At 33.7% G+C, this 24,741-nt stretch overlaps 1 protein-coding gene across 1 annotated transcript in view; it reads right to left on the bottom strand.

Moving 5' to 3' along the window:
- Window positions 1–24,741, bottom strand: part of zip (myosin heavy chain 10) — a 230,892-nt gene that overhangs the window by 58,908 nt on the left and 147,243 nt on the right. The window contains exons 10-15 of the mRNA XM_089106054.1: window positions 19,064–19,228; window positions 15,936–16,050; window positions 12,760–13,133; window positions 11,491–11,651; window positions 6,969–7,311; window positions 651–779 (exon numbers count right to left, since the gene is read on the bottom strand). Of these exons, the coding sequence (XP_088962180.1) occupies window positions 651–779; window positions 6,969–7,311; window positions 11,491–11,651; window positions 12,760–13,133; window positions 15,936–16,050; window positions 19,064–19,228 (1,287 nt within the window). The remainder of the gene's footprint in view (window positions 1–650; window positions 780–6,968; window positions 7,312–11,490; window positions 11,652–12,759; window positions 13,134–15,935; window positions 16,051–19,063; window positions 19,229–24,741) is intronic.

Below are 24,741 nucleotides of genomic sequence, written 5' to 3'. Positions count from 1 at the left end.
GATAGCTCACATGTATAGCAAAAAATTTATCTTTTACATTTATAAAAAAAGTAAAAAATTAGTATACACAAATAATACTGCTTTGATAGCTCACATGTATAGCAAAAAATTAATCTTTTACATTTATAAAAAAAGTAAAAAATTAGTATACACAAATAATACTGCTATGATAGCTCACATGTATAGCAAAAAATTAATCTTTTACATTTATAAAAAAAGTAAAAAATTAGTATACACAAATAATACTGCTTTGATAGCTCACATGTATAGCAAAAAATTAATCTTTTACATTTATAAAAAAAGTAAAAAAAAAAGTGGAAACGTTTAATATTCGCAGAAAATAATGTTTCTACGGTATAAAGTACTAGTTTGATGCCAACTTCTCTGTTGGACAGAACATTTTAGCGTTTATTTTTATATTTCAACCTTACTTTGCATAAATTTAAAATTGGTCAGACAAACATCGCGGCTGCTGTGATTCGACCGCTTCTAACTGAAAATTTATCAGCTGATTTCGGAGAGAAATAGGCAAATATAAACGGCCATACATTGGCTAAAATTAGCGCGTAAAAAAGGTCCGAAAAGTTAACTTTTTGTAATGACCAGTCGAATACGAAAAAAAAAAAAAAATTACTAGAGACAGCTGTTACCTCCTCTAATTGCTCTTCTAAATCAGCAATTGTTGTCTGTAATTTCTTCTTTTCTTCATTAATTTTTATATTTCTCTCTTCTTCCTCTTCTACGCGTGCTTCCAAATCATGTAATACTTCTTCCAGCTCCTACAAAGAATTCAATAGGTTTAAAACCGAATAAAAACCCAAGAAGCAACAGAATATAAAAAAAAATGAAAAGAAGAAGGAAAGTAACAAAAATAGAAATAATAGAAATTGATGCTATGTTTCTACTTTTCTAACATATGTTTTAGCCTGTTTCTATGGATTAGCAGATATTCTACGATCTTTAACTACAATTCAGCAGTGGTAATTGAAAATGACTTAAATGGCAGATTATGTAAAACCTAGATTCACCATACCTTTGATTATTATGAACCATGAATTTCAATAAAAAAGTGAAAAATTTAAAAATGTATATTTTTCTCTAATTATTTAAGAAATAACTGCAGATTATTCTGCACTGTAGAGCACTAATTTTTATTTTTCTAACATTGGTTTTGAATCGTTTAAATATTCAAGGTTGAAATCCTCTTTTCACATCTTAGAAATTTGATGGCAAATCTTACTTTCATAAACTGTTAGTAGCTCATTTTTGAAGATTCAGTCTTTCAGTTTCCTCAAATCTAAACAATAAATGTTGTTTGAAAATTGAACGACAGAAATACGCATTAAATACTAACACACAATGTAAAGGAATCAAAATTGACCATACACCGGTTTAAACGAGACAAAATTCGTTAAAATTTGACACAATACCGAACTAATACAGAATAATAAAAATTTCACAATCTGCGGTATAATTAGTAATTAGGCAGGGATGACATTCTAATCATATTTACATTTAATTGCAATTCCTAATATAACATGAAGTATTATAATTACGTAAAGCTAAAATCAGTGTAGTACAGAATGTTTTGTTGGATTTTGCCATGACACAATTCCTCAAACATTCATCTTAAAATTTCTTAATATTTCAAATGAGCAGCGTCTCCTTCTTTTCTTTGTCTTTAATTTATTTCTAAACAGATCTATTATTTCTATTCGTTACTAAACCTGTCAACTGAATAGAAAAACTGTGTTAGACACCCTCCTTATCTACCACAAATACTGACTTATATTCATCGTATAAGTAATCGTATAAGTATTTTGATGGTCTTGCACCCCAACCCCTAGCTTCTTAAAATTTTTCGCACCACTCCCTTAATTTTCCCTTCAATCTTGGGGCCTGATTGGCTTGAAACTTTTAGAACTCGTTCCCTGGCTGTTAGGGGGCCCCGATTCATGCTAAAGACAATTGTTGTCTCTCTTCAGAGCTTCCAGCCGTAAGTCCTTGGGCTAAGACGAACCTAATTCACAAAACAATTGTTTGGGGATACAGCCCTCCCCTAAAATAGGATGCGAAAAAGGGCAGAATTTTTTTTTCCAATTGGCTTGAAACATCAATAAAATAAATAACAGGAGAAACACTGGCAGTAAAAAATAAAATCAATTCCTGTAGGGCTCGGGTTCAGAGGAATTACGGCTGATATTATAAAGCCAAAGATTGAAAATGCTTGCAGTTTGGATTTCTGAGACATTACGGTCAATTACATTTATAAATAATATTTAAACATTAAATATTTATATAGTATTTATTACATATACAAAATTTTTTTAGATATTGATTTTATATTTACATATTATTTTATATTTGTAATTCATGCACTTTATCTATATATCATAATATTTATTATAATATAGATAATATTTAAATATATAAATAAATTAAATACTCATATATTATTTATTATTTTTAAAGATAGATATAAAGGATAATTTATATAAATTGCCTATTGCCTTTTATTCTAAAGACAAATGCAAATGAGATGAAAACTGGGTCACCTAAATGCAAACTCTAATGCCTCTGCTATTATAAAAATTTGCAATTTTTGTGATAGTTAACTGATTTGTTTTGGTCTAAAGCCTTTGAAGCACAAAAGGCAGTGAAAATGAAATGTGATTCCTCGAATTAGTTCGATTTTCACCAAGATGATAATTTTAATTCAAAAATCAATGGACTCTGTCCGTTGTGTGATAGCTCTGCTTGTGTGATTGCTTTGTCCGCACTTCTGGAATATAACATGTAGTTAAAAAAATAATATTGTGTTTGATACTTTTCAGTTTTTAATACATAGGCTTTCTTAAAAAAAAAAAAAAATTATATGCCCTCCTCCATGATAGCTCATGCACAATATCACATATAAATAATAAGTCCCAACCTGGGAATATATCAAAAAGTTTCTCGTGCCATTTTTGTTAAACAAGGTTCTTGTGCCTTTTGGGCAGTTCAAGTTATACATCTTCGGTAAAAAGAACATAAAAAAATTAACTGTAGTGTATAAAATTGTGTTTTAACAAAAATCGTCTCTATCCATATAGAAACAGATATAAGATAATGATTAAAACGGAAAAAAAATTATAGTACATAAATTCACGAAACAAACTCCTTGCGACGCGCGGGATCGAACCAAGGAACCATAACTCATGATCCTCACCCTTATCCACAACGCTGTCACAAGGTACTTAATGATTTGACTTTTCTATAAAGCCACAATTTTGACTGAATTATTACAATGGCTGATTTTGTTTTTTCTTATTTTGGGATGGTAGTGGAAGGGGGTTTGAGGGGACTACAAAGCAATGAAAAAATTAGGGATCATTCTATTTAGGAAAATGTACTACATAAAACATATAACAAAAACTATTTAAATATTTTCTTTTGGATAAAACAAAATATATATTTCATAAAAGTAGGACATTAACTACTTTTTAAATAACTTAACTATCTTATGTTAATCAAAACTCAAACCTATACTTGAGCACGAGCGTACTAGGTGCATCTGTGACCATGGAACCCTGGACACACCAGACACCAGCGGCAGTACGATTTTTTAGGAAGAAACGTTGTTGTTAAGGAATACTCTTGGTGCATACATTTTTATATCATATTCAAAATGTTAATTTTTGAGATTTAATGATAAAAGACAGATCATTGACAAAAACGCCAAAGAACACTTGTCTGTCTAAATTTGACTAACGTTTAAATAAAATTTGGTTAGCGTTCAATTTTGATTAATGCCCGTGCCACATCATAGTCACATCTATCGATAAAGAAAGCCGAATATCATGAATGACAAGGCATTTTTTTTTGTTTAAGCGTCACACTTGTATTTAAAAAGCAAAAAATTAAAATAGCAAGAAATTAGTTTAAAGAGTTTGCACCGACAGTAATTTGCGTCCAACTGTTCTCTACTAATATTAAGTCTTCTTAACTTTCGTCAGATTCTTCTTCCAGATAGAAAAACCGCTCTTCTAAGTTTCCGTTTTTTCTAGTTTTAAAGTTATGCCTTAAATCTTGACTCTGATTGGTCAGTCAAGAAATTTATGTTTGAAAGTTGAACAATGTTCAACTCGAGAAATTATGAATGGCGAACGTAATTGGCGCTGTAGTCGTACATAATTTTGATTTTATCGACAAGTGTGACTATAATGTGGCATGGGCATAACAATGTCAGTTAAATCAAATTTGATTGAACTCTCTTCACTACTACTACTTCTAACAACAACACCGCAGTACCAAGCCACCTCTGACCAACACAGCTACGCACGCTATTCCTCCATCCAATCCATTCAAAGCCTCCCTCTTTACACCCGCCCATGAAGTTCCTATTTCATTTAAATCTTTCTTTATGACATCCTACCACCCCTACCGCGGACGACCCGCCTTCCGTTTTGCCCTAGATGAATAACTGAAAAGGAGAATCGTAGGCGGCCTGTCATTTTTTAGACAGAGAACATACCCTGGCCCTCTCAACCTTTCTCTCACTATAGCCCTAGAAAGCGGAATTGAACCACACTTCGTACATTCGTACATCTGCATCGTCTTTTCTATAAAATTCTAAATGGTCATTGGGTTCAAACCTTAATAATCAATATATTAGATCAGTGCTCTCCAAATTTTTCCCCATGGAGACTTTACCCATTAGTATTTCCACGTATCAAACGCTAGCTATGTATTTTACTTTATATCTATTGGCACCGTGAGCAACATGTTTCGACCTCCCTTATAAGATTATTTGTGGCTGTTTTAATTTTTACCTTTTTCTTTTTTTTTAAAGAAGGTTTTTAAGTTGTTTTTTTTTTTTTTTTTTTTTTTTTAAGAAAGAAACGTTTTTTTAATCAACAGAACCTGAAGCAAAGCAAAATGACAAAATGACACTCTTTCCTTAAAAAAGAAGACAAGTCTCTGAGTTGCGAAAAGGTACACCTACAGTGTATTTTGTTACATCTGGTCTTATCTGCTTTACCGAATGAAAAGAAGAAAAAGAGAAAAAAAGAATATTATCGTGTGTGCATGAGGGGAATTAAAATATTATCGGAAAGAGACACGACTTAGGTACAAATGCACCAGTCAGTTATATTCTCTTGCTAATCAAAAGTACATTTAATGATTTCTTTATATTTTTCAAATAAGCATGCAGGGTGACCGCAATTTCAAATTCTTGTTAAGATAACTATAAGAGTCACCTGACCCCAGAATGAAGCTATTTAATAGACCGTCTCGCGTACAAACCTGGTGGTGTAGATATTCAGTCTTAGGTCTTCGGTCTTGAAGTATTTTGCAGTAGGTTGCATCAAGACATGGCTAATTGTAGACAGAGAAAAGCCAAGACAGATAGTCCAAGTAATTGAGAGGCAAATGTTTAAATGGCTTAGGCACGTACTTGTACTACTAATATGACCTACCTTAGCATTCGTGGATTGTTTAATGTGCAATATTGATGTGTCTAGTCAGGCCAATTACATATACAAATATTTCGTTCTCTGGTAACTCGAGAATCCGAACCAACCGTAAACATGGAGGTCGAATTTTTGGGAATAATGGCAAGGCATAAAATAAGTGCCATCATTTAGATTCTGTGGTTTCTTTATGAGAGAATTCTGATACCATGGTTTAGATTTTTATGGGCATTTCCTTGAAGTTCTTTGATGGCTTTTCTTAAGCAAAAACCCTAATAATAAAGAACCCCAATTCCAAGGACAAATATGGACATTAAATACTAAATAGTTTTTTCCTAGAAAGAATATCTGACCAACTGGGTGTCAAACACAAAATTCCTCCCCTACCCCCCCCCCCCAACAGATATGTATTTTCATAAAAAGTCCAATTTTCTTTGGACCTAACCAGATATTCTCTGAAAGTAGACACTTTTCTTTCGTTTTCAAATATAATCTCTTTTTCCGCATTATAAAACAGGTAGCAATGTTGACGTATTGATTGGTATGGCTTCAGAAGCTGTCTAAAAGGCAACACCATCTCAAGATACGTTTTAGAAAATAAACTGTATGAACTCCGATGCCTATCGCAAATTTCCCCAGATAAGAACTATAAGCCATTCGGCCAAAAACATGCAGCGGAGTCCGCAATTCGCCGTGCCAATTCCTATGTCCTCCATATCGAAAGACATCGAACCTTTAGTCCGTCTTATCTATCGTTCTTTGTTCCGTACTATGTAAAAACACTACAATGATGAACACCTTGAAAATGCTGCGTGAAGTTTTGATAATTTATTTTTATACTTATCTATTTTATTATGTTCCATTTTCTTGTCTTGTGACGTCCGCTGCTGGCTGTGTGCCATCATGGCAATAAAAGTGTTTATTATAATTATTATGTGTGAAATATAGACTAATTAAAATAATGAACACAAATATGCCTATTGGCCCCTTTGCTTTCTCATCAATAAAATACAAAAAAGCAAATTAAAAAAGAGCCACAAAAATAATGACCACGCATATTAAAGTCACACTTACTGAGAAAAAAAACAACAACTGATTTATGAATGACAAGTTTTTTTTCCTTGACTTTGAGGTCAATCTTGTACTACCAAAGCGGAGAATTGAAATGACCAGAAGACGACTATAAAAGCTTGTACTTTGTCTCCTAGAATTGTCGCCTAATAGTATGTCTCTGCGTCTTTTGCCAAACTGGATTTCCATTTTCTCTGTTTTCTAGTTTCAAAAAATGTACCTTAAAGCTTCAGTTTGATTAGTCAATCATAAAGCTTTCGCTAGAAAGTTCAGTACTGTTAAAAAAACGGATTCATTATTCGTGTTATAGCCTTTGATAATTTTCATTTTATCAACAAATTGTAACCCAGGCATAACAATTTGATTTAGTTTTTGAATACAAACAGCTAATTCTAAATGACATTGTTTTTTTCGCAAAGGCAACAAAATGAAATTGTTAGCTACCTGCTTTCTCGCAGCGAGTCTTGCCCTCATCTCTTCTGCTTCTGCGCAAAGTTCCGTCTCAGCCTGGAGCTGCTCCGCAAGAACACTCTTTTCTTCGACAAGAGTCTGGAATTTCTTATCTAGGTCCTGTACCTGCTTTGCCTGCATGTCTAACTTCTCTTTTACTTGCTTCAATTCATCTTCCTTTTGAGTTAATTTCTCTTCCTGCTTTGTCACTTGGAGGAGTGGTTTCACTTTGGTGTAGAGTCTCCACCATTGCCAATTCCGGAGTTTCAGGTAGGCAGTACAGTTACGCTGAATTATACGAATGGCGTTCAATTGTTGCACACGTTTCTGGAAATTTCTGGAAAAAAAAACTTTGGGTAACTGACGATTTCTAAAGTCAACCAAAGCCAATAGCAAAAACACAAAGTGTTTTTTTCAGAATTCAGAAAAACTGAAGAATAGGAAGATAAGTCTTAAAACTAAGGATAGGATACGGTAGAGGTAACAGTAATGAGAGTTGTCAAGTACAGTTCTAAAATGTGAGCGCTTCAAAAAACAGAGACAAACATTTCTGGCTCGAAATTTTCCAAATTAATTGTACGAAGATAGCTTGGGTCATATGAAAAGTTTTGTTTGCATAAATTGTGAACAGATAGTATAAGTCATATGAAACGATTTAAACACTGAATAGAGTAAAACACACGAAAATGTAGGGGGCGGGTGTCTTGAAAATGTAGGGAGGGGGGGGGCAGTTTTAATAAAAAAATTTTAAGTAAAAATACCAAAAAAGTTATTTTTCCAAATCTAGAGGGGGCAACTCCCCCTTCGCGATCAGTGTCACTATGTGTACCAATAAAATCTCTTGATTTAATTGGTTCTCCCTCGGAAAAAGTGCTGCTGTCAGTAACTTATGTGTCCAAAACTCCATGGTCATAAATGCATAGAAATATTGGTATTAGTTGCATGTTACGCTAACGATCAGGCGAAGATCCAGCCCTTTGGTTTCACTGGGAGCGAGATGAGGATATGAAGCAGCTTGTTAACACAAGGATATACATCAACATCAAATTCCTTGACAGTTTCTTCAAACAAAGACGGAATCGTCCTTCCCTCTTGACACGAAGCCATCAACTCCTCACACCTGTGTCTCTGCTAATATAAGGGTTACTCTTTTAGCTGATACTGATAACCCAAGTAGCTGACGGTACGTACTAGAAATATCCGCAACTGCACTCTTCAACGAATCGTCCGTGGCGTTCACGAAGTTCTGAAGTAGAAAGTGTTAGCCGAAAACATTTCATGTCCCCTTTGAGAATCGACTTTGCAAATCATAGGTGACGGAATCGATTATGGATATAAAAAAAAACACGCCAATATTATTCTTCTAGAGAAGAATCAGGCGGACCATTTCTGTGTATCTGTCTTTGGATAGTCTTTGGAATTATAACCATTATGCTGATCTGATGTGCAAGCTCTTTCACCTTTTCCAGCATCATACAAACTCCTTATCGCACTTTTCAAGTTGTTTCTCTAGAGCATTGAGAAGATCAGCAACTTGGGCGTCTGCAATACCAAGGTCAAAAGTCTTTTTCTGAAATAGTCAACAGAGAGGCAATGTAGAAGCAAAAATGTGCCACAGACATTGCAGCAATACCACAAAATCTGTATTTTGTAGTACAATAAGTAGTCTTTGGTGGAGCAACACAATCATTCCACTTACTTACATTCGAGAGCCTCAATGACTTTTGGAAGCTGGGTCACAAACTACATAAAAGACCCATGCCACTCGATCCACCTGGTCTCACATGTCCTCACAAGCAGAGCTCTCAAAACTTTAGTTAGGACATAGTTTTTTCTTAATCGAAGCATTGAAGACCGCAACAACTTTCTCTTATGATTCTTATTGCGTTTCTGACCCAAGGAAAACTTGAGCTTTCTGAAAGGGAGAGATTCAAAGCATAATTAAAGAAGGACATCGTTACGGATTCGTCACATCTTTTTTTAATCTCAGCTACACCTCCACAGTTAGTGGATGCCATCACTGCACAACCATCAGTACCAATTCCTACGCATTCGAGTAGACTAAGACCCATCCTTGAATGGGCGTATAACTAACTGACTTCTTACTTTTCAATTAACATTTGGTTCTTGGTCCGATGTAGAATTTTCGAGTACATCTTCATAGATATCAACAAATCCGATAAAATCCTCGCGTCTTTGGGTCTCAAAACCTAAGTTGTGACTTATGAGTCTGAGGCTAATCAGTTGTCCCAACAAAAACAATTTGTAGTACTTGATTTTTTTCACTCGCTCTAAAATTTCTACGAGAGTCTCTTTTCCACAATGTCCAAACACTTGATTCTGGGATGCTTTACTTATATACATAGGATTCATACCGGCTGTTTTCAAACGCTTAAATAGGCCATCACCCCGCTGTTCACTCGATAAGGCAAAAGTTCTCTGAAGTTTTCTTCGTTTAACAGGGGAGTGTGTTCGTCGCAAACGTCACCATTATCCCTCTGACCTATCATTGTAAAGTTCTTTTGTCCAAGAAACATAATATATTCAACTATAGGTTTCAGCCGAACTCTATTTTCATTCGCTTGTTTCAAAGGTTGTTCATTTACTCCGTTATGCAAAAATTCGCCAGGCGTCTTACATGCCTTAACACAGAACTTCTCAGCTCCCCCTCCCCTCCCCCCCCCCTCTAACAGTTGGTATTATATTAGGCGGAATCTGTCTATGTCAAATGCTTAGATATATAAGATACAGACTGTATATTATAGCTGGAAATAAGCATAATATAAATGTATATCGACTAAGCATGAAATAAGCATGCAGATATGATGAAAGCTTTTATTGGAAAACTATTTGGACTGTAAATAAAAGATTGCATAAAAGATTAATACTAATCTGCAAGAAGGTGGAAGATGCGGGTAGAGGCCAGCTCCGAATAACACTTTAATTTTTCAAAAACCCCTTTGAATCATTTCAGAATTACATACATGAAAATAACTTTTGGGTATTTCCGATCTCTTTTTCACTTCGGATTTTATTCCTTTCAAATTAAAACATCTTCGTTCAGTTGAGCAGAAAACAAGATTAGCTTAAAAACCAAAATAAAAGTTGTTTAAATTTGTTTTCTTTAGTCTTATCAAATATAATCAAAATATTTTTTTTATAAAGTAATGGAAGATACTGTTTGATATAACAGTTGCACAAGTGGGGTCTGAACTTGAAAGCAACTGAAAAAGATGTAGTTACATACATCTCAAGAGCCAGTCACTTTTTTCTCTCTTTTTTTTCGGTTTTCATAGACGTCAATAAGGAGTAAAGGATCTCGTTACCCCAAAAACCAGGTTAAAAATTCGTACTTTCTAAACAGCTGTTCCTTCGTGTTTATATTTCCTCTTTTCGCTTTTAGGTAATATTACTTCGATAGCCATACAAGCATGTCCCTAAAACTATAAAGTGCAATTCTCCAATCCGAATGACATACATGATATGACACATACAATGACATAAAATCTGAATTAAACTTCTGTGAATGAGATACATATACACAAATTTCGTTCTGCATAACGTATTATAAACCTGTATTACACAGAAATGCGTCCCTAAAATCCTTTGCAATATATTCGTTTAGATTCAAGCCATCCACTGTTTCAAAAGACTAGTTTTGTTTTACCAGGGAATGCAACGGCTCATAGCTTTGAATTAGAGAAGGTCTTAATATCATTAATATGAATAAGAAACGATCCTACGGAGCCCTTTCAAGATTTTTTGGAGCAGTTTAGCCTCATCAACAATATTTGAAAAGACACTCTTCTGTTTCCCGGGCTCCTGCTTTCAAAATCAGCGCCTATATCCAACATTATATATAAAGGCCGTACCCAGGATATTTTTTTTTTTCAGAGGGGGTTTTACTATAAAAAAAAAATTATTGGGGGGGGGGGGGGGGTATGGTGCACAAAAAACCTCAAAAAACGCATGCAAAATTTGTTTATGTCCATTTTGTTACGTTTTTACGAGTCAGACAAACATTCGGGGGGGGGGGTCAAACCCCCTAGCCTCCCCCCCCCCGGATACGGCCTTGTTATATATCCATCCCTATATTCACTATATTACTAATAGCTATTTTTATTAGAATTTCAATATAGTGTATTACAACGCAGCAAAATGTCAGTGCATCCTCGCCCTTAGCTTCCAGGAACAGTCAAAAGTCCACGAAAAGCGTAAAATTGGCAGAAATGGAAAAAATCTTTTCAGGTATTATTACTACTACTACGAACAATTCACTGCAGCACCACACCGCCTGTGGCCAACACAGCAACGAACTCTCCTCCTCCATCCCAATCTATTCAAAGCCTCCTTCTTTACACCCTCCCAAGAAGTTCAATTTCACTTAAATCCTTTCTTGCGACATCCTCCCACCCCATTCGGCACCAACCTGTTTTTTTGCTTGCTTTACAAGTATTGCCCCAAAGTTTTGTGAAATGGGAGCCCTGAGAGGAAACCGAACAACGAAAAGTCATACTTCCTAGCCATATGGCCGCGGCAATAGGCTTGAAAGTTGACCACCAGATCTGTAATCTTGAAATCCCTTTCTTCTTCAAGGTGAGCAAGAACACCGGCTCTAAAGAATATCTTTGATTGACCAATCCTGTATAGATTAGGATCTAATTCAATGGCATTGATCTGAAAAATGAAAGTAAAATTAGCACACAAATACTACTGAAGAACTTTGATTTGGGTATAATATCATAAGTGGTTTTCAAATGGGTTCCTTTTCTCTTTACCCATTCTTTCTTTTACGGCTTCCCTCCCCGTCAATTTTTTTATTTTTTTTAAAACATTTTTTTTTTTTAGTACTGAACCCCACTAGGTTATAGATTATTAGCCAATTCTATATTAAGCACATATAAGTTTGGGCACGAATTTTCGTTACGACAAACATTTTTGACTTATCGCTTTCCTTTACATTTTAGCCTTAAATACTAGATTAAATGTACTAGAGCAGTTTTTCAAATTTATTAAATCGGTTATTCTTTTTATAAAAAGTTCAAAATTGTCAGCTTCTCATAAAAATTTAAATCACATAAGAAATTTGGGATAATATAGATAATATTTCGGAGACAACACCGATTTATTTTGACGACGCACAAGGACGTTCACAGAAGAAATTCCAAGGTTATCATGATTTTGTTTTTCATACTCTTCTATATACTTCATATATATCTTCTATATTTTTCATATATAGAAGAGTATTACATGACTTTTTTTTCTACTACTCCCCATTCATCGCATAAAGTCGAATCTTGGGGATGTACCTAATCACAGGGATAACATATCCCCAAAGTAAACAAATGATAAAATATACATAGTTAGGTATAATTAACAAAAAATCGTTAAAACTGAATTTATTTTGAATTCAACACTCAAGTTGCTCAAATCCACTCTTATTTCTGATGAGAATTTAATCATATTTATTACTTAACTGGGTTATTTTCTTTTAAAAATACCAGATGTGTTTTGATCTCTAGCACGGTACTTCTTACAATTATTCCCTATTTCACTTTGTACCGTGGGTAAGCTAAGGTTTATTCAGGGCTAAAGATGAAAAATGAGATTCATTCTCCGATAATTTACAGTCTTATTTCTCTATTAGAGAAATTAAAAGTGTGCAATTATTCAAATAAAATACATTTCAAAGTCTTTTTTCTTCAATTCCAAGAAAGTTGTGGGACAATTATTTTTTTTTTCATGGCACGGTAGATTATATATTGAATAATACACCCATACATACCATCTTTTCACAGGCAATCTTTCCATCCATAAATCCTTTGGGAATAACATTCGGAGTAAGCAATTCGTACCGTTGCCGGAATTCTTGAAACGGAATGCGATTTGGGAAACCTTGCCGACAAATTCGAATACCTTCCAAAACACCATTACAGCGAAGTTGATCTAGCACAAGAACAGCATCTATTTTTCCCGATTTCTTTTCATGATTAGGTATAATACACCGAACGAAGTTGGGACTTGTATTTCTAAGTGTCGACATCAATTTGGCGAGCTGCTCTTTGTAGAGCTGTGAAACAGTTCGAAACATGCCTTTCCTTGTTCGGGCTCCGAATTGAGTATCTGTCATGGCTTGTTGAGCCATGCCAACAATCTCAGCTAAAATATAATTAAATATAGCACATCGCAACAAGTATTCATCATCGACCAAAAAAAGCTTTGAGATATACAACCAGAAGGCAAGCACGTGTAATGCTGAACTATGAGCTCAAACCTCCTCCTCAACCCCAAAAGAGAGTAAACGAAAGGGGTAGTCAAGGCCGTACCCAGGATTTTTGTTCGGAGGGGGTTTTACTCAAAGATTTTTTTTCGGGGGGGGGGGGAGTTAAACGAAAAAAAACTCAAAAACACATACAAAATTTATTTATATCCATTTTTTTTACGTTTTTACGAGTCGAAAAAACAATTCGGGAGAGGTTCAAACCCCCCCCCAAACCCCCCCTCGGGATACGGCGTTGGGGGTAGTTACATAAAATTTTGTAAAAAACAAAAGTATGAGCTTTATGTTTTCATAATTTAAGATGAAGAAATATGGTTTTTGAGCTCTTTGCATGAACAAATTTTGCGCTTCAAGCACTTAGAGCCAATTTGAGATAACTGCAGTGTGTTTCTGAATAATACAACTTCAATTCCGTATGAAATGTGTACCTTTATGTTATGTATTATTTGAACAAAGTTTCTAGAACTTTGTGGTCCCACTTATGACTCATTTTCCTACCATCTACGAAATAAATACTTGGAAGTTTAAACAGTATATCAAAAACCTATAGAAGAACATTTCTCTCTTTCTTACTAATCTTTGTAGAAAGTCCTAGATACACACCTTCATTTTGAACAAGACATTATATAGTAATAGCCAAGTAAAAAAAAGTGAAAAAAGGCAAAATCTCAACGGCTGAACAGCAGAAATCGTTTAGGCACCTAAATATTCAGAAAAAAAGACTTATTAACACATCAAAAATTAGCTGAATTTGCCTGAGAAAAAGTAGCACTTTTTTCTAGGGCAAAAAGTAAATTAAAAAAAAAGTAAATTTAAATTCTTACACTATTTTCTGAATTAAAAAGCCATTTCCAAATGATTAAAGTTCAGCACACCCAAAAATGACATTAGAATAAAAAAATATCATCATTAAGTATCCACTTTCAACCCAAAGCGAGGTCAGAAGAGGTTATATGATATTCATTTTAATTTGTGCAGCATTTTCTGAATTTGAAGATATTTTCAATTTAGAAAATAGACATCAGAATTGAAAAAAAAAACTCTTTAAGTTCGCTATTTTAAAACGAAGCGAGATCAGAAAGAGGAAAAATAGTATCAGTGGGATATTGCGTTTCAAAGAGCGTTTCAGTTAAATTTCATTCTTACGGTATTTAAAATGAACCAGCTATTCTTCTTTTTTATTCTAAACCTGGTTTCACCCAGGATCCCCCACGCATACCCCGCAACGTCCCTGTCCCGCAACGTCCATTCAGTCCACCGAAACCACCCCTTTAATTTTAACTTTACACAAATATACACTGTGCTATTTAGGTTCATCTGAGAGGCAGAAAAAAGACAATGGGAATGGACTACAATTAATATACTTGCTGGTAAGAGTTATTATTTGGATGCATTCCATCCTGAATGCAGAGAATGTGCTTTTTTACAGACATTTATTTTTCGATTCTGACAGTGACGACACATCCCTAGATACTATAAAGACGAATTAAATTAGTAGATATGATCCAGTGCATTAAAGTCCACTTCCCAGATTTATTAAGAAGTAAATGACATATTTCGATTAAAAATGAAAAAAAAAAAAGCTTGAAAGTCGACAAAGAAAGAAAAATAGCCTGAAAAGTACTGAAGACTTGGTGTGAAAAATGTATCTGGGATCTCTTTTTGGGCCTGGTTTCGTTACTATATAATGTTTGTAGCGCGTATAGGAGGAAAAATTATAGAATTTCTTCCGCAGTATAATTATCGACAAAAATGTTAACTACCAATTTTCTTAGACCGTAAAAACAAAAGTTTTAGCCAAGAAAAGCAGTTAACTACCAATTCTCAGAGAGTATGAACAGGGTGTATAAATGCAAATTAAAAATTGACACGCGTACAAATTACATTTACATTATAAACGCAAAAAATGCAAACTCGAAAAAAAATCCACATAGCCAACTAGACTACACTGTTCCACTGTGAAATGAACAATGGAATTTTGTTAACTTAGAAATATCAGCTGTCATGGATCTCTATCAATGTTTGTAACATAGAAACTGATTGTCTTACTTAGCTGCATTACCATCCCCCTCCCCTTCATCGCAATCTCTTGCTTTTTGAAGTTGGTTCAAAGTAACTAATAAAACAAGTAAACTATTAAAAAAAAAACGAGATTAGAAAGGGAGACACAAAAAGAAAAACTTTAGTAATTTAAATCCTTACTTTCCTAGAGTCATATATACATATGTAACCAATATTGACCAACGAAGATGGGCGAGAAGTAGGTGTTGGGCAGCACAGAGGACTTGTCCTCTCAAAATATAGCAAATTCCTCCGCCCACTTTGAAAATGTTCCACCTAAGTCTACTGCACCTCATGTTCAAAATTGAAATTATTTGAGTAACTGCAATTATAACTATAGAAGAAAGTTATGCATACAACCCCTCTTTACAGAGAAACCAAATGTGTCAGGATAATTCTCTGCACCCATAGACATGGTTGCAACGGGGGTTGCAACGGGGATGGGGGCTATCCCCCTTTGATTGCAGAAAATCACCCATGTTTTCTGAAGCTAAATTAAAAGTACTATACACTATACTACTGTTTCAGTGAGGATGAAACTTGATGGGGTCTGATAATCAAGGTCGACAAAAGTCAGAAAAATCCCGAAAAATTAGAAATTTTTAATATAAAATAATCACCATCTTTCCAGATTAGGGCAGTAAAAGAATCCTGAGAGGACTGCAACAGGGAGACAACATTTTCGTTCAATGGGTCCATGTTTTTCATTAGCCATTGTGACGCTGCATAATCGACCTAAAAAATATATTAAAAACTTACACGGATTTAAGGTGACTTCAGAGGTTTCTGAAGAATGAAACTGAAATGTTTGTCAAAAAACTGATTCAAAAGGCTAAAAATTCAAGAGCCTGAAGACTATGATTGGATTTTGATTTAATCCAATCATAGTCCGATGTATTCTATGTTTACTGACACAGCTTCAAGGTTCACGTGACTTCACTTTATTGTTAAGCAGAGGCCGTCTAGTTCACTTTGTTTTTCAAGGTTTATCTTTGGAGAAGCTTTTCTGTTAAGGGACGAATGATGAATTGGTGGTTCTGGTTGGAAACAAGAAATTTTATAGACAACCCCGGAAATAGCATAATTTTACTTTTCCACATTTCTTCTAGGAATTTTTTTTAATTTCACTGGAATTTTGTGACTTCCAATTCTAATGGTAATCATTTAATTTCACGACTAAACATTCTTGTAACCCTGATTTCGAACACAGCCGATATATAGGATTATAGACACAAAACTTTTACTAAATCATTTTTTAAAAGTTTCTATTTCTTTTCAAATATAAATAAAGGGATAAAACAAAAATAATTGTAATTTTTCATTTAAAATTTGTGTTACCTTTAATAATACCAGTCATTTTAAATATTAAAAAAAAAACAAAAAAAAAACAGACAAATACTGAAAATTTCACATAGTACAATGTCAATAATTCATTTCGTTATATACAGGAATTAAGACAGTTTTGGTTAACAATATTGATCGTTTGATAAAAGTTCCTATTTTTTTAAATCTTTTAGATTATAGACACAAAACTTTTACTAAATCATTTTTTAAAAGTTTCTATTTCGTTTCAAATCTAAATAAAGGGATAAAACAAAAATAATTGTAATTTTTCATTTAAAATTTGTGTTACCTTTAATAATACCAGTCATTTTAAATATTAAAAAAAAAAACAAAAAAAAACAGACAAATACTGAAAATTTCACATAGTACAATGTCAATAATTCATTTCGTTATATACAGGAATTAAGACAGTTTTGGTTAACAATATTGATCGTTTGATAAAAGTTCCTATTTTTTTAAATCTTACTAAGGGATGAACCAAAATTATAGTCGTTTTGAATTTAAAATTTGAGTTACCTTTAATAATACGAGTCATTTTAAATTCTTAAAACAAACATATGTGTATAAATACCAGCCCTTTTCGGACTGGTCTTTTTAGCAACTTCGCAAAAAAAAAAAAAAAAAAAAAAAAAAAATCACAAGCACTGAAAAATCAGCTGCGGCAGCAACCTTTTAAGAGTGTTCAAAGGTCCGTATGGTGACTGTAAAGTCAATGTTCAAAATTTGTTCCATTGCTTGACCATTACTGAGGGGGATGAGTTTTAAAAAGTCAACTGAAGTCAAGAACTAACATTCCACAACTCGGTTTTCACATTATGGGTTATAGATCTTTCAAGCAATTCTATGCTATTCAGTTTTTGTTTTGGTGTCAAGCAAAGGAGAGTGGTTCTTATATATAAGATGAGTTACGTCACGATTTTTATCTGTAGAACTTAAATTTACAGCCTATCCGATTCAATTCAGCAAATCCTATAATTTTTCTCCAATCATGTTTAGCTTTACGTGTTTATTTTACTTCCCAAGCCCGTTATCATCTTTTCTTCACTCAAAAAATAATTTGGAAATGATGTTTTTGATAAATTTTTAGTGCCGTATTTTAGATAAAACAAAAAGAATTCCTTGAACAAACTCTGATGCTTAACAAGAATCAAATTACACATAACGCTTTTTTTTTTTTTTTTTTTTTTTCATTCCCTGTAAAATATAGCTTTGTGAGATAACATTTTTGAGTTACATCAGCCAAACTCTGAAAGTGAGTGTCCTATATAAATAAAACATTCAGGAATTAGCCTATGGCTCAAATTTCAGCCGAGAAAAATTGATTTTATATTTCAGTAAGCAACAGCTATTTTGTTTTAATGTTTGGTATTGATATTAATGAATAGGGAATATATGAACAGGGAGTCACTTAACTGCTAAGACACAAATTTGGATTCTGAACGGCCCGATTGCCTCACAAATTCAATCATCAAAAATGCTTAGAATGATTGTTGGCATGATTTAGAGTGAGAGCCCTACCGATTTCCTTAAGAAGAAAGGATGATAAACTGTCTGTTTTTTTTTTTTTCAGACTTTGAAACACGAGATTGGGTCCACCTTTATTCGAACATATTTTTATAAAAGAAATACAAGGTTAGTGGCGAGTCAATTCTGAAATTTTGAGTAGGGAGAAGAGTGCAAATAGTATTCTATGTGCGGTACGGAAGAATTCCCTATCATAACCTTTCAAATTGTAACTATGCCTTTACCAAACAATACAAGGCGAGAGATGTTTTAATATTACATTTTACTTATTACGACAGATTTATGGCTTAAAATATGTAGCGTAAGACAAAAAAAAAAAGAAAAAAAAAAAAAAAAAAAAAAAAAAAAAAAAAAAAAAGAAGAAAAGCATAGGACAACACAAAATATTAAGAAAAATCTTAAACCAAAAGAAAGTAAAGCATTTGCATAAAAAAAAACACAAAGGACTTTGAGACACACGACTGGGTACAAGTCTTTGACCCCCCCCTTTACTTAGACATGCATTCATAAAAGAAATACGAGGTTAGTGGGGTGTCAATCCCCAGGCAACACAGGGTGCTACAATTCTTAAAGTTTAAACGGAAAGAGGGCTACAAATAATATTCTATGCACGGTACGGAAGAGTTCCTTGTCTTAACCTCTCAAATTGTACCTATGCCATTTATCAAACTATGCAAGGTGGAAGTCGTGCTACTATTACGTTTTATATATTAATACAGATTTATGGCAAAAAAGGTAACATAACAGACAAAAAGAGGCTCGAGAAAAAAAATATATGACAAAACGAAATATTATAAAAAATCATTTGCACAAAAAAGGCAAGAAATACAAAAAAAAATCAGAAAAAGATGAATAGATATTGAAGCAGTAGATAACTTACGCGACCAGCATAGTGAACTAGAGCAAAATCAGCAACACCTCGAAAGTCCGCCTTCACATATTTGGGATGAGCACTATGAGATGTCACAAGCTTCTCAACAAATGTTTTATCTGTGGCTTTCGGAAACCAGCATTCTTCATCCAATAGGGCCATAATGCCCATGGGCTAGGAATCAATATAGTAATTTAGCTAAAATACATTGGAGGAAAAGTCAAAAGAGTGGCAGAAGAAAAGGAAGATGGATATACCCCACGGAGAGACTCCTTAAATATTTCTTCTATATTGTTTAAATGTTCATCCAGCTGTGACATTAAAAATGAGAAAAAAAAGGTGTGATACATCACATATAAAGCATAGAGAGGAAAGGAAATAATAAATGAAAAATAAAATCAAAAAAGGGTGAGAAAACGAGGATTTTGTCAGCCAGTGGCAAAACATGAAGACGAAGAACAAGCAAATATTTCGACAAGGACCTCCGCCAAGTCATCCTTAGTGCTAAACGAAAAATTAAAACAAAAAAAGAAAAAAACAACAAAAATCTAACCTGTTGGAATTTACTCGACAAGATGCGAACAGACACTGAATGAAAGACCATCATAGCTGTACACCTGAGATTATGCGTTTTGTATTAAACCTTCAGGAGAAATATTGGCCCCCTTCCCCATTCCCACATAAAAGGTCACACCTGTACGCGCTACCGGTTTCTGTTGGCCTAGTTATTTCTCTATATTTATCCTCCTTAAGACATGGTCACTAAAAATTTAAATTTGACTATTTAAAAGAAAAATCTTCAGGCCCTCCAAGAAACTACCAAACAGTAAGACAATCCTCTAAGGATATGAGGCATATTAAACGAGTTAAACTACGAAACAAGTATATCAATTTTTATTTCAATTATTGCATTCATTCCCTTTTATTTTCTCCCCTCTCCCTAGATTTGAAAAATATACTTTTTTGGTATTTTCCAAGAATAATGAAGTTTCTGGTATTTTCATTAAAAAAAAAACTGAAAAAACTTAATATTACAAACCCAATATTAAGAAAAAATGAATTTTGCCCCCACCCCTCCCATAAATTTTCATGAATTGATTCCACTGCTCTAGTTGCAATTCAAATCACAGTTAGTAGTAAAAAAAGAAACACTTTAACAAAAGGTTTGAGTTAAATTCGGTCAACTTCTGTTAAATACAAAAACATTCTGTGCAGTTTCCACATACTTGGGAGCCCAGCAATTTTTTTTCTCAAAATTCGTGATATATGGTTTTTTCAAACTTTTAGAGATCCTTAGAAGCACAAAACCCCAGGGCTAACACAACTGTGTTTTCGCAACAAAAACAGACATTGTTGAGTTTTCATTTCGATCTCATCCACTTATTGTATCAAGTTTCATCCGTTAGAATAGTGTCTTGAAATATTACAAATAAGCTGTTTAAAACCATGTTCGAAAAAAATTGCAGGCTAATCAGAAAATAAAACATTTGCTTATTTATTTATTTTCCTGTGTAAAGCTTTTTCTAATTTCAAAACTTCTCGACTTCTCTAATTTCAAAGGACTACCGCTTAAGTGTTAGATATACAGTTATTTTTTCTTCTTTTTTTTCTATCTAACCAATTTAACTTTTTCCCAGGAGTCTTGTGTTACAAAAAGTGTTATAAATTAATACAGAAAAAATTGGTTTGTATTTCTAAGTGTGGATCTGTGTGATCATGGTCACTTTAATCACTTTTATTGCTAGAAAAGTTCGTAAAACAGAAAGTGAAAACCGCGGAAGTCTTCAAAACTCCCGCGATGTATACAATTTTCGGTTAAAGCCATCCTTCCTGAATTAATTTCTGGATATATCTGTAATCATGATAATGTCTTTTCCGGCAGTTTCACGATATATACCTACTATAAAAAACAAAACAAAAAAAACTGGAAAACTAAAACCATTACCCAAAATCTAATCGCATTCGGATTTAATATTTCAGTAATTGTACACCATATATTTTGGTAGTTTCATAGTTATATAAAAAGAAAGTTCACCTTAGCAACCAATTCATGACAAAACAAATAATGTGATGGAAAAACCACCATATATCTAAGTACATCACACTCGTTCTAATTTCCGCAATTTCAGCTAAAAACCCAAGAGCCTTAAGCAAAATGTCAAAAGAACTAAATTCATTAGTATTGCATACAACTAATTGGATAGATAATCCCGATTTCATTTAACTTTAATTTACTATATTTTGGTTCAGTCCCACGAGGCGGATAAATTCAAATTAGTTCCTCACCATTCTAGCTGATACCACGCAGACAAGTAACTAAAATATTTCTTCGGGTGAGGGGGTTGACGACATCAAGAGAACGCAAAAATAAGCAAATTGTGTGGCAAATATAAGAAAATAGCGACATTTAAGTATTCATGAAGAGAAGGAGGGCCCAGTGCCTTCCCTCTTCAATGTGTCAAAATTTTAATGTAAAAAAAATGTAAAAATCTACTGGAAACGCAGCAATTACTGATGGTTGTGATAATAGATTAGATAGATTTATTTTCCATATACCAGTAAAATAATTACATAACAATCTACAAATCCCCACAAAGGCTCCATGGCCTGATAATCTCGTTCAAATTGACCGCAAACATCACTGATGGCGTTTATGTCCGATTCAAAGCGTTTTAACAAAGATAGATTTATTTACTTTTTAGAAATTAAATCATTCTAAACTCAGACGTTAATAAGTGAGCGATGGTGCTCCGCAAAATGTTAAATTGCAACTATTTTACCAACCACTCGTGCCCTAAATTACGAAAATATACATACTAAGCTACATACCAGTTATCGGAATCTAAAAAAATTATTAGAATTTAAACAAAGACAATTTGACTCTCGGATTACAAAAATTCAAGAAAGATGTACTACTGTAGCATTGAGATTTCGGAAACTCTTAGTTTCAGCAAAAAAAAATATGACTACACAATTTTTGTTGGCATCAAAGAATCACAAACCGTCTCAGTTCAGAACCACCTATCTGTTCTCAGTGAACTATTTACTGGGTTTTTCTGTCACTTGATAAAGGCCTCCGGTGTTCCATACGTTTATTAATATTCAGAGCTTTTATAAGTACTAGTATGAAAACAAAAAAAAATCACAGTCTTATTATAACTTTACCAGCAATTATAATTATAATTGAACAGTTATGAATTAATTCTTATGTCTTGCTCCATAGCTTTGCACAAGCTTAAGTCCCCCTCCCCCAGACTTACTGACCTTTTTAAAGCTAATCCACAGGTTTTAGACACAACACAGCAGAATATGAATATCCATATAATTTTCGATATTAAGATAAAAATGATTTTGATCTTAACCCCTCCCATCCCCTTAAACTTGCCTTCCACGGGATGGTTCAAATAATGCAAAGAAAACAATATTTAATAAATAATATATTTATAATTATTAATATATATTCAAATAATATATATTCAAATATTCAAATTAATATATATTCAAATATATTAATATAATTATAAATAATAAATATTTAATAAAGAATAATAAATAAATCAGTAATACTAAAATACCTAGACAAACGTCAAAGAAAACTAGAGATATAACTTTCCTATTCCCTCCTACTCTTATACAACTATCTTAGAGCAGAAGATTTCATTAGTCTTAATAACAAATCAGTAACAAAATCCCTGCCCTTATCCTTACCTGGAAAATAGAATCCTTATCTATTGACGAGACTCTTGTTAAATCACATTTCATGAGCCAAAGATGGCATATATTTTATTCCCGCCTTCAAATATATTTCAAAAATCTAGTTTCTCGTAACTTCTTAGGATAACATACTACGCATATTTGGCCATAGGGTATATTTTATTTATTATTGCCATTGTGATCTTCCAAGGCAACCTCAGCTATTGATTAGGCTAATATGCCGCTATTACGTGCAATTATTTTTGTAGATAATTACCAGATACATGGGTAGTTAGTTCACAAAGATTGACCAGAGACGACGCACTTTCGCAAAATACATAAAGAACAAGTTTTTTTCAACTGAAAGTAAGGAGTAACGTTAAAAATAAAGCGAAGAAAATAATAATGTATATGAGGGGTGTTACCCCCTTATTAATACCTCACTCTTTATGCTAAAGTTTGACTTTTTGTTCTGATTATTTAAGAATCACTCGTGAAACACAAGGGCCGTTTAATTAGAATAAAAAGTTTTACAAAAAGTTGTAAAAATTTAGCATGATGAATGAGATATTGAGAAGGGGGCAACCACCCTCATATACGTAGTAAATTCTGTTCGATTTAAGTTTTAATTTTGCTCGTTACTTTCTGTTGAAAAAACTTGTTTTTTATTTTAATTTAATTTCTAATCAATTTAAATAAATACCAGAAAATCCAGCTCCCCTCCATAGACAAGTCGCTTCCCCCATGGAAAGATCCTCCAACATAAGCCCCCCCCCCCAAGAAAAATCGCTATACTTCGCAATAGCTAATACTATATGTAAGCATTGGGCAAAGTTCATAGCTTGCAGTCCTTCCCCCAGGGGCTGTGGGTGGTCAAGTCATCCTCAAAGACATAGCTATTAGATCTTTCGACTATGCTGAATAATATGGCCATCTACAAATTTTGATCGGGCAACATTGGGAAAAAAGAGACGTAGGAGGGGAGCTAGCTGCCCTCCAATATTTTTGGTCACTTAAAAGGAGCACTAGTACTTTTGATTTCTGATAAAATGAGCCCTCTCCTGATCTTCTAGGTTCACTGGTTCGATATGATCACCCGTACGAAAAAAAACACCAAAAAACAAACAAACACGCATCCGTGACCTTACTTCTGGCAAAAATAGCCAAATTCCTCATTTTTTTTTATATAGGAGCTTGAAACCTCTACAGTAGGGTTCTCTGATATTCTGAATAAGATTGTATAATTTTCATTAAGATCACTTCATGTTTTGGGGCTATTTCCCCCTTTTTTCAAAATTAGGCACATTTTCTCAGGCTCGTACTTTTGAAGGGTAACAATAAACTGGATAAATATTAAATACTTTGAATAAGAATCAAAATTCGATTCTTTTGATGTAGCCACTGCTATTACAACTCTGTTTCTTAGAGTTTCGGCTGCTATTGAGCCGCATCGCTTCTTACTTACAGTACGTTATCACGAACTCTTTGACAAAAACTAGTCATTGTCGAAAACTAGTCATGCTCATTCGTCATCCTGTATAATTTCACATGCGTCATATATACCAAAAACGATCCGACCACTTCTGGAAAAAATGACAGAAAGTTTCCGGGGGGGGGGGGGTGGAGGCGAGGGAATTTCCTGACACAACTTGATAAACGGTAAGAAATTTAATAAAAAATACCAGTTTTTAAACTGAAAGTAAAGAGAAGCATTAAAACTCAAAACGAACAGAAATTATTGCTTATTTGAGGGGGCCTGCCCCTTCCTCAACCTCGCTCTTCATGCTTAAGTTTGACTTCCTTTCACAATTCCTCACCAGGAAGTTTGACTTCCTTTTCCTCGGTAAAACCCGTGGTAACCATGCCTACGAACGTGGAAAAAAATATATTGGGAGAGATCCCTCTTTTCTTTACTTTCACTCAAAAACACCCCTCCTCCCTTGGGATATTCGTAATTATTGAGCAGAAGAGGGTCTCTTTTCGTGTTTCTGGCA

The sequence above is a fragment of the Artemia sp. Qi Xiang Cuo genome, chromosome 20 (genome assembly GCF_049724085.1).
Source record: "Artemia sp. Qi Xiang Cuo chromosome 20, ASM4972408v1, whole genome shotgun sequence".
Lineage (NCBI taxonomy): Eukaryota > Metazoa > Arthropoda > Branchiopoda > Anostraca > Artemiidae > Artemia > Artemia sp. Qi Xiang Cuo.
Note: the sequence above shows the minus strand (reverse complement) of the source record. Positions and strands in the feature narration are given on the sequence as shown.